This window comes from Curcuma longa, chromosome 3 (assembly GCF_044706935.1).
Source record: "Curcuma longa cultivar G26 ecotype Majalengka, Jawa Barat chromosome 3, ITB_CL_G26_1.1, whole genome shotgun sequence".
NCBI classification, from domain to species: Eukaryota; Viridiplantae; Streptophyta; class Magnoliopsida; order Zingiberales; family Zingiberaceae; genus Curcuma; species Curcuma longa.
This window is the reverse complement of record NC_133863.1, coordinates 18,940,151-18,950,538: the sequence shown is the minus strand read 5'-3', so window position 1 is coordinate 18,950,538 and position 10,388 is coordinate 18,940,151. Positions and strand designations below refer to the sequence as shown.

General features: G+C 40.8%; 1 protein-coding gene across 1 annotated transcript; it reads left to right on the top strand.

Moving 5' to 3' along the window:
* Positions 1 to 5,305: 5,305 nt before the first annotated feature.
* Positions 5,306 to 9,165, top strand: LOC141824197 (IAA-amino acid hydrolase ILR1-like 6). Its single transcript, XM_074711439.1, has 5 exons — positions 5,306 to 5,797; positions 6,609 to 6,734; positions 7,648 to 7,962; positions 8,478 to 8,606; positions 8,705 to 9,165. Exons 1-5 carry the CDS (start codon positions 5,360 to 5,362, stop codon positions 9,065 to 9,067), a joined length of 1,371 nt encoding a protein of 456 aa, XP_074567540.1. The 5' UTR covers positions 5,306 to 5,359; the 3' UTR covers positions 9,068 to 9,165.
* The last annotated feature ends 1,223 nt before the right edge of the window (positions 9,166 to 10,388 follow it).

Genomic DNA, 10,388 nt, shown 5'->3' with positions numbered 1-10,388 from the left:
CAACCACCAATCGGCAGTCTACCTCACTACTCTGTGAGAACACAAGGAATCAAAATCCGAATACCCAAACCCTCCAATTGCAAGAAGACAATCTTACCTCAATGAATAATCGCTTTCATCTTCTTCCGGATCTTCTTTCTTTCTTGCGGCCGGAAACCAAACCAACTCCTCAACCGAATCCACTGTGGAAGGAAGCCAATCCCGATCTAATGAACTTCGAAGAAATCCAATGAACTCCAATCAAAACCCTTACCGATCGGCTTCTTCCCTCGATCCGCCGCCACCCGCCGATGCCCCAGCTCCGATCGCCGACGGAAATCGACGCCTCCAACCAACCAAACTCCAGTCGCCGATGCTCTCCTAGCCTCCCCTAGCTCCGGCGTCGCAGCTCTGCGGCTGCTCTGGCGTCGGCGACGAAGAAGCGGAGACAGCAGCACTCGCGTTCGGAGAAACCGAAGTCGCGATCGGGAGAGGGCACTGTTGCGTTCTTAAAGGGTGGTTTTTAGCTTACCGGGTTAGATCCAATAACCCATTACTCCATTAACCCAACTCCAGTTTGAGTCCAAGTTAAACTCGAGTTAAACCCTGGTCGAACCAATCCACTGAACTGTCTAAACCCCAATCGAACCGGAACCCAACTGAACCAATCCCTAGTGAACCGGTTTTATTTTTGGTTCACTTGGTTCAGTGGCCAAACGACCTCCGATTTGGTCCAAACAAGTTTCGTTTTGTTCGTCTTCGCGAGACAAATCTTTTCGTATCCATGGCAAAATTTTTCGGTATCTTACAGAATAAGAGTGAAATCGACGGTGAATGGATGGCTGAAGGCTCCGGCGTCGTGGCCCAGATGAAGGCTCCGACGGCGTGGCTTTACTGATGGCGACGACAACGGCAGTGTCGCGGCGAACAGAGAGATCGGCCAACTTCTTTCGGCGGTTGTGGCCCAGCTGACGGCGATGGCAGCATCGCGGTGGCGTGGTCGAGATTAAGCCGACGGCGACGGCGGAAAACCTTACCTCGCAAAGCGGTGGGACGGGCCGGGGTCGATGTTACGCGATTTAGGGTTAGCCAAGGAAAACCTTACCTCGCCGTCGCGTCTGTCGTGCAGGGCGATGACGGGCGCGAAGGGCGACGACGGACACCGAAGCGACGGGGGAGAGGAGGGGGTCGGACGGCGGGCGCGATGGCGAGAGGAGCGACGGGGCGAGCAGGGGTCTGGGCCTCGCGATTTTGGGAACAGGGTGCGTCGCGAGCAGGATTTCTTCTTCCCAAAATCGCGACGATTGCCGGCGGCGTGGAGGCGATTTTGGGACTCTGAATCGGCGTGGAGAAGACGGTGGGGAGGAAGCTCGGATTGAGGCGGGGAGAACTCGAAAGCTTGAATCGGCCGCGCGATTTTGGCGTCGGGCGGGATTTAGCTTCGTTTCCACCGTGGACAGTAGCGAACGAGAAATCCCAGCCACGTCAGATGTCGCGGACAAGGAGCGGACGGGGAGGCGTGCAGCGGAGCAAAATCTTATATATATATATATATATATATATATATATATATATATATATATATATATATATATATATATATGTATTACTGTTCATTAATACTTCTTTTGTGAAAACAGTAATGCAGTGCATAAAAAAAATATATTTTCATCATTTTTTTTCTCAAAAACTTACCCATACTATACATGATTTTTTTTACATGCAATTTACTGTTCATCATTTTTTTTAATATGCACGAAGAATATTATATTGTATGAACAGTATTATATTTTTCGATTTCTATGCAACGTATATCTAATCGAGCATACTCATCATTAGACAATTGAAAAATAAAATCATGCATTCAAATCAGCGGCTCTAATACCAATGTAGATTCTATTGCATGAATTATTGAACAAAATCGATAAACACTTACAGCGATTTTTATGTCGATTCTGTACTTCGTCGTACTTGTTGTCAGAAGGACATTACAGATCGAACAATCCTTTGCTCTTCACGAATCAAATCCCTAACGTAATGGATGTTCTTCCTCTGGAGAGATTTCCGCAAGACGCACAGTCTCCGAAAAAATTCTACAGCCTCTCCTCTCTATTCCTCTCTATGTGTTTCTATCTTGGACGCTCCTGGATGCTCACCCTTGAACGAATCAAGGAGAGCCTTTTAAAGGCAATCAAAAGACTGCCACATCTGCACAATGTGCAGACGTGAGCGATTATCACGTCTGCACGTTGTGCAGATGTGATTCCTTCAGAACTCAAATACGTCGACCCCTTCATCAACGCGAAAGACTTGTGGGATAAATTGGTTGTACTATACGAAGGGATTTCAGATGCCAAGGTTTGCAAGCGTGACTTACTTTTGAATAAACTATATAATATTAAAATGTAGGAAGGTGAGTTAGCAAGTCAACTACGCGCCTGGATCTAGGATCTCCTCAATGAACTGTACCCCATTGGGCAACAAATCAAGAACTGGGACATAATCAGGTATGCTTTGAAAATATTTCCAAGAAATACTTTGTGAACATATATGGCAGATGTTTATATAGTTTCAAGAGATCTTTCAAAAGTTAAGTTAGATAAACTATTTTTTTAGTTTAAGCTTCATGAACAATCTAATACTACTGCGGCTAAGAAAGGTATTGCCTTGATTGTAGGAAAAGTCAAGACCAAGGAGCCAAAGTCCAAGTCCCGATCTGAACCTGAATTTAAAGACGAATCAGATTCAAAAGACGACAAGGAGATCACTACCGAACTAGTCAATTTAGTTCGGAAGATGTTTAGAAGAAAGAAGGGATTCATCAAGTCCGAGATAAAAAAAAGATGATTTAGTCTAAGAGCAAATAAATTGGACCAAGTCAAACCACAAAGGTCAAAGCCGAAAGCATTTGCTATGGATGCAATCAAAAGAAGCATTTCAAGGTTGAATGTCCAAATACCAAAGAAATCAAGAAACAACAAAGGAGGAAGGTGCTAAAAGCAACCTAGGATGAGTCTTCATCAGAAGAATTAGATGAGGAAGAACAAGTTCAAGCGAGCTTCTTGGTGCTACTGACACAAGAACAAGTGGTCGAAACTAAGTCCGAAGCCAAATCTAAAATAAAGTCTAAGGTCGAGTCCAAGTCAAGTTACGGATCCGTATCCATTTCAGACGAACCAAATAGCAATGTAAGTTCTCATTTAATAGAAAAACTTTATACCATAATTTCATGTTTGACTCATAAATTAACCAAGTCGAATGTTCGAGTTAAGGAGAAAACTAGCCCAAGTTCCTCAACTGAACTAGTTCAAAATAAAACTTTAACTCAAGTCCAACAACTTGAGAAAGAAAATTTCATTTTGAAAATTCAATTTGAGGACCTTAAAGGCATTTGAATAATTTACTTCAAGGCTCCAACTACCTTGAAATGATACATGGAACTCAAAGGGTCGTTTACAATCAATCTGGACTCGAAAACAAGGCTAAGAAATGATACAAATCATATTTATTGTTAGTTAATCGGAATAATAAAACTAGATTTCAAGTCTAACTTGACTAATAAAGTTGGATCGAACTAATATTGGGTCCCTAAGAATCATATTTATTATTTGAATAGACCATATCGAGGTCATGATTTAGGAGGAGCTAATAGAAAAACTATTTTTATAATTGGATAATTAAATTACATGATTATCTAGTTTACTGTATTTAATTTTATTATGCATGTTTATTTTAGCTCTTGCTTTGATCACACTGATCACTTGAATTTCACTTCTCCAAGACTTTTCATCACCTAAGGTTCAATTCTTTAGGATTTTTCACTTTCTAAATATCTAGACACTCTTGATCTGCTTGAATTTTTTTTGCTAGACATCTGGTTATCTTTGATCTATATAGACTTTTTCCTTGTTAGACATCTGATCATGCTTGACCTGGCTAGACTTTTTCTTTTTCAAACATCTGATCATCTGAACTTTTTCTCTTGTTAAGCATCTGATCATCCTTGATTTATTTAGACTTTTCCTTTGTCAATCATCCAATCAATCTTGACCAAATATAATTAAATATATTATTAAATAAATATCAAACTTTATAGGTCTTGTATCAATAGTTATATAATTTAGTTAGTAAATCACACACTACTTTAGTAAAAAGTAAAATCTGTCATCCTAGCGGTCCTATACGGTCAGTGTCACGATCATCTATAAGGAGGTAAATCGAGAGTTACAACTGACCACTATGAGGAGGACATTACTTCGATTTCATCAAAATTTGATCTTTATCCACTTCAGTAAATCTATAAACTTATAATAATTAATTTAATTATGTCTTATAACTCTGTAAATCACACACTAAAATTTGGTGAGGTGGTGGTACAACTGCGTTGCAAAATCTAACTACGTAGATGTTTCCTCCAAGAGAGAGAGAAAGAGAGGGGCAATTGCGCATCCTCGGTTGGTAGACGTGGTTTCTGAAAGGAGCGATCCTAGAGTTGTAGCTACAGTGGATGCTATAGTCATAGACATATATACTTTATCTATTTGCCAAGTACATTAAGACTGGACAACTCTCCAGGTTGTACCTTGATTGAATTTGCATGTGACAAACACAGCTACGTACAGACCCTTCAATACAATCGATCTGACTCCTGTCAACCTTGATATTATCTATTCAAGACTTTGTACAACCATTTAGGATCGTACACCAATTTTTACTTGGATAATATTTATTTATCTATCAAAAAAAAAAAGTTGTAGCATTGTATATCTTATTTTTGTGCTTATCCTTTTGTATTCATTTATTTTCTATATTTTTATAGAACCCACAATAATATATTTTTTATACATTTAAATGTAAAAAAAATAAAATTATAAACAGATAAACACACTTAGAAAAATCAGAGAGACCAAATATAGCTATCATGCCCCACGTGGTCCACACGTTCAGCACACCCACAAGCATACCGCCAGACGAGCCAATTGCCATTGGCGGGTGGAAAAGGACAGAACGATCACACACTCGTGGTTCCAATTTTAGCACGTGGTGCTAAAAATAAAAGAGAGAGACAGAGAGATGCGATGGTGGCGTTAGTGAACGCCAGATCTGTTTGTGTCCTGCGTGAGCCCCTCGGGCATTGAATTCTTTCTTTTTTGGTCCTCGCTTTTGATATGGCGACGTCCGGCTCGTCCCGTCAGGTTACCCACCTCGCTACTCGCTCTGCCATTGGGACAGAGTCTCACGGCCTGGCCCACGCGATGCATTCCTCGCTCCACCTCAGGGTTTATAATTGCGGTAGTTGTTCGCCGGGAGTAAACGGGAGGACGAGGAAGAGATGACGACGTTGTCGTAGAGTGGCTCTCGTATCAAATCTCGATCGGTGATGGGCGGAGGGGTGGTGGCGCTGCTGTGGGTGTCGGTCGCGCTCTGCTCCGCGTCTGACTTCCCGAAAGACGTCATCTTTGGCGGTGCGTGTGAGGATGGTTGTGGCCATGGGTTTGGAGGTGGCGGTAATATGAGCATCGGCGGAAAGGGAGGTCGGAGGGAAGAGGGTGACGGGGATTGGAAGGCCGAGATTTTGGGTTTGGCTCGACGCCTGGAGGCGGTGGAATGGATGACGACGGTGAGGCGCAGGATTCACCAGCACCCGGAGCTAGCCTATGAGGAGGTCGAGACGAACCGGTTGATCCGATCGGAGCTCGATGCCATGGGGGTGGATTACCGGTTTCCGTTCGCTGGGACTGGCGTAGTGGCGAGCATCGGCACCGGTGGGTCGCCATTCGTTGCCCTTCGAGCGGATATGGATGCTTTGCCCATTCAGGTTGAAGAGGGTTCTCCTATTTGATGAATTGCTCGAGTCAAAAGAATGAAATTTCTAACTTAAAAATTCAAAATTATCCTGGTGCTTCAGGTCTTAGGAAATAGTTAATATCGTAGATGGCATTCTTCTAACCTTTAGTCTGGTTTAGAAGATGCAGAGCCAAACATGCTTTTCAGCTGGAGATAGTACTGTGATGTCGCTCGGATGATGTTTGTCGAAATGTTTCCTATGCCTATTTCTCGGTTGTGTACTTTCAATTTCCATGGTCCGCTTTTGTTTCTCTGATTGTATATTTTGGTCAACCAAGAGTCCACTTTTCCTTTTTATTTTCCCAAGAAAACCTTGGCTTTTCTGTGCAAGGAGACTTAGAAAGGACCATTGAGTTCTGATGTAGACAGTGCATGCCTAACTAGTCTAACCTTTTACAAATGCAATCTTACAGACACATATATGATATACAATATTGGTTAGAGTTTTTTCTGTAACAGCAACAGCCAAAGTTAAATTGGAAATCTAGCTTTTAGTTGGACAGTGTTTATCATTTACTTATCAGATAGATTGGAGGAAGTTTAATGCATTTGTTGTACTTGAGTATCATGGAGACAAAGGTTCATAATGCCAGAGTAGAATTTAAAATGACTTGCAAAAGCATTTAATCGATATGTCATTTTTTGATATATTTGTATGGTTTGGAGGACTTATCTATTCTATGTTCGCACTTTCTGTCTTTATTAGTATTGCTATTTTACAAGCACAACTATCAAAATTTCAAATTGATTCTCTTGTCTTTTATCCACATGTTTTGATCCAGGAAGCTGTTGAATGGAAGTACAGAAGCAAGGTCCCTGGTAAAATGCATGCCTGTGGGCATGATGCACATGTAGCAATGCTCTTAGGTGCTGCCAAGATATTAAAGACCCGTGAGCATCGTTTAAAGGTTTTTCCTATACTTGCATCTTCACTGATATGTATGAGACATATAATGGTTTAAATTACTGGATCTAGTGATTTTATCATACGCTTGACGTACTTTGCCTAGCTTATTTTCTCATAGGATTATCATCCAAACTTTGTATCCTTATCTACATAGCATTTAGACTCCATGCTTGCAACATAGTTGAATTTGAAGAGCAACACATTCTGTGTTTAACTATTACTGAAGGTACAAATCATTTGAGAGACATTCTGCAAACGACATTCAAATCTTTGCCTGAAGAGTTTATTTTTCTTGGAAGTACTGCTGCTCTTCTCAAGTTATTTTATCCTTTTTAGTCAATATGATTGAAACAAATTATGACAACTAATGATGCTTTTAACATATCATTACGAAGTATTGATTGTAGCTATTCACATTTGTGTAATTGCTTGGGTCATGGGTTAATGACCCACTTCACCTTCCTAATCATGAATCATTCTTTTAAATTGGGTATACATCAGTAATACATTATTCCTCTTATAAGGCCTTTGCTCATATTGTTCCTGTTGATTTGTTTGTATTTCAAAATGTAGATGATCAACATAGAGAACATTTTGGATTCTCAGTTCGGACCTTATTTTTAGTCTTTTCATAAATTACATCTTGATAACAATTATGAGTATACTAAGTTGGAGGCTCAGTGATTATGTCAGAGGTTTTGGTACATCAACCTAATTGTTGTGGGTTTTAAGTGATCAGAAGTATGATTTCTCATGTCAGAATGATGACACTGCAAAGTATGTTTGGTTAAGAGTGGAACCTTATTTATTACATTTTATGTTCCTTCACCACTTCTATCCTCAAAAATCACTATTAGAATAACAGTCAAGTGCGAGCGGATCTCTCTCCATTGATTCTGTTTTCTTGGATGCAGGGAACTGTTAAGTTGCTTTTTCAGCCTGCGGAAGAAGCTGGAATTGGTGCGAAGAGAATGATTGAGGATGGTGCTTTGGAAAATGTTGAGGCTATCTTTGCTGCTCATGTTTCTCATGAGCGCGGTACTTCTGTTATTGGCTCTAGGACGGGACCTTTACTTGCTGGATGTGGTTTCTTCAAAGCACTGATAAAGGGCAAAGAAGGGCATGCTGGAAATCCACACCATTCAGTTGATCCCATATTGGCTGCCTCAGCTATAGTAATAAGCTTACAGAATATTGTCTCTCGTGAAGCCAACCCTCTAGATTCACAGGTTAAATCATTTTTTCCTTAATTCATATAATTAATAACTTGATTCATGATCCAAAAGAATAGTTTTTGTTGAAAATTTTGATATGAAGACCTAAATACTTTTGGTTCAATTAGTATGCTATTCTTTTGTTTAATACATCTGTTCAATTATTATGCTTAAATCAATTGTGCTTTTAGTTCAATGCGATCTTTTATGAATATGAAACAGTAATTTATCTTTCTTTTTGGAGACACGAAGCCAATGCTAATATGGTTTGACGAGAAAACTATAAATTATTTGGCAGTATTTTATATAGGTGCAGTGTTAGTTCCACATTCTTGTAACTAAACATGTATTTGAGATGGAACAAATGTTTGCAATGCATGTGAAAGTTTGCAACATTCCTCATATAGTTAAATGTTAGTCATCTAAAGATGAACCACCAAGGAATATAACCAACTAATGAAACTTTTCATCCATTCCTTGCTGCTTTAGTTGAATTTTTCTCAATGATGCTCTTCTCTGATATGTTTCAGGTAGTTTCAGTGGCCTCATTCAATAGTGGCGGTAATCTTGACTTGATTCCTGATTCTGCAACCCTCGGTGGAACCTTTAGGGCTTTCTCTAATACAAGCTTTTATCAGCTTCGGCACAGGATAGAACAGGTTAATGGCCAGACTGGACACCTCTGTCAATAATAAGATTTCTTTTTCTTTTACAAATTTTGCATTATAACTATTCACCTAAAGGTATTTCTACACAGGTAATTCTGGAGCAGTCTAATGTCTATAGGTGCACAGCTTCCGTGGACTTCTTTGAGAAAGAGAGCTTTTACCCACCTACAGTCAATGAGCACTCTATGTATGAGCATGTGAAGAACATAGCTATCCATTTGTTGGGTTCGCACAATTTCATGGTAGTTCCACCAATGATGGGCGCGGAAGACTTCTCTTTCTACTCTGAAGTCATTCCATCTGCCTTCTTTTACATTGGCGTTAGGAATGAGACGTTGGGGTCTATCCATACCGGTCATTCTCCATATTTTATGATTGACGAAGATGTTCTCCCGACTGGGGCTGCTGTACATGCTGCAATTGCTGAGAGGTACCTCGCTGAGCATGGTTAGGATTTACAATAACCATCATCCACTTCTATTTGTTTGTTGTGGCATTGTGTAAGTTAACTATGTTCATAAAATTATCAATCTTATTCAAATGTTCTTAATTGACCGCCTTCTCGACTTGTTTTTAGTTTCCCCTTGGCATCAAGCTGTAACCTATCTTGTAGCACGTCTAAAAGTCTCGAGTGATTATTGTGAAGATTGCATGCTCGTGGTTGTTGTGATCACTTCTAACTAATAGTTTATCTATTGTTAGAAGGATTTCCTACTTAAAAAATCTAACATAAGATGACATGGCGAGGATTTTTACTGTTCATCCTCCTCCACCGTGGCCTGAACGAAATCCCGAAATAAAATCCCGCCTCTCCCAAAATCGCGCGGTCGATTCTCAATTTGAGCTTCCACTATGGTTGAAAAGGAAGTCGAGAAGGATGCAGCGGAGGTGAAGAACAAGAAGGGTGATCCTGTTGTGGAGAAGACCTCGTCCTTCAGGGAGGAGAGCAACTTCTTGTCGGATCTCAAGGAATCCGAGAGGAAGGCGGTGGTGGAGCTCAGAGCTGCCGTCGAGGAGGTCATCCTCAAGAACAAGCTATTTAGAGACGAGTCAGAGCCGTCGGAGGGGAAGGAGAAGGTCTATGGAGAAGGGGAAAAACTGGAACTTGACAAATCTGCTGAGGCGAAGCACACCGACGAAGAAAAACCCGACCCCTCTACCCAAAATCCTAAATCCTACTCGCTCCTCTCGCGTCGCTGCATTCGGCCCACCCCCCTGCTCGCCCGTCGCTCCTCTCGTTTCTTCACCCCCTTTGCCTATTTTTAGATTTTGACGAGGCCAGTTTTGCAGGGCACCTCCGCATTCATGAGGAAAGGGGATCAGAAGAGGAAGAGAAGAAGGAGGAAGATTAAGTCAATGCATTAACGTACTTAATTTAACCATCAGGATTCATCTGAATTGTATATTTCTTTATCTTTCTAGCTGATCAATTACTATCTACCATTGTCTTTTTGAGACTTGTTCTTTTTCCCCTTTGCTGAAAATTACTACAGCTTGTTTACGGTTATGGTTTAACAGGGACTTTCGCTTGCAAACATGGAGGAGAACCGATCATTGCAACTAACTCGATCAAAGGACCATATTGGATATTACTTGCATTCATCTGATGAGAATTTGATATGGGAGTCATTGTGGGATCAGAAGTCGAAGGACATGGGATTGTTAGCTACTCATGAGGTTCATGCAATGGATAAAGTTGACTATGTTGACAATCAAGAAATGAAGACCTTAATCACACAAATATTGGAGAAAGCAAGACAGGGAACACCTATT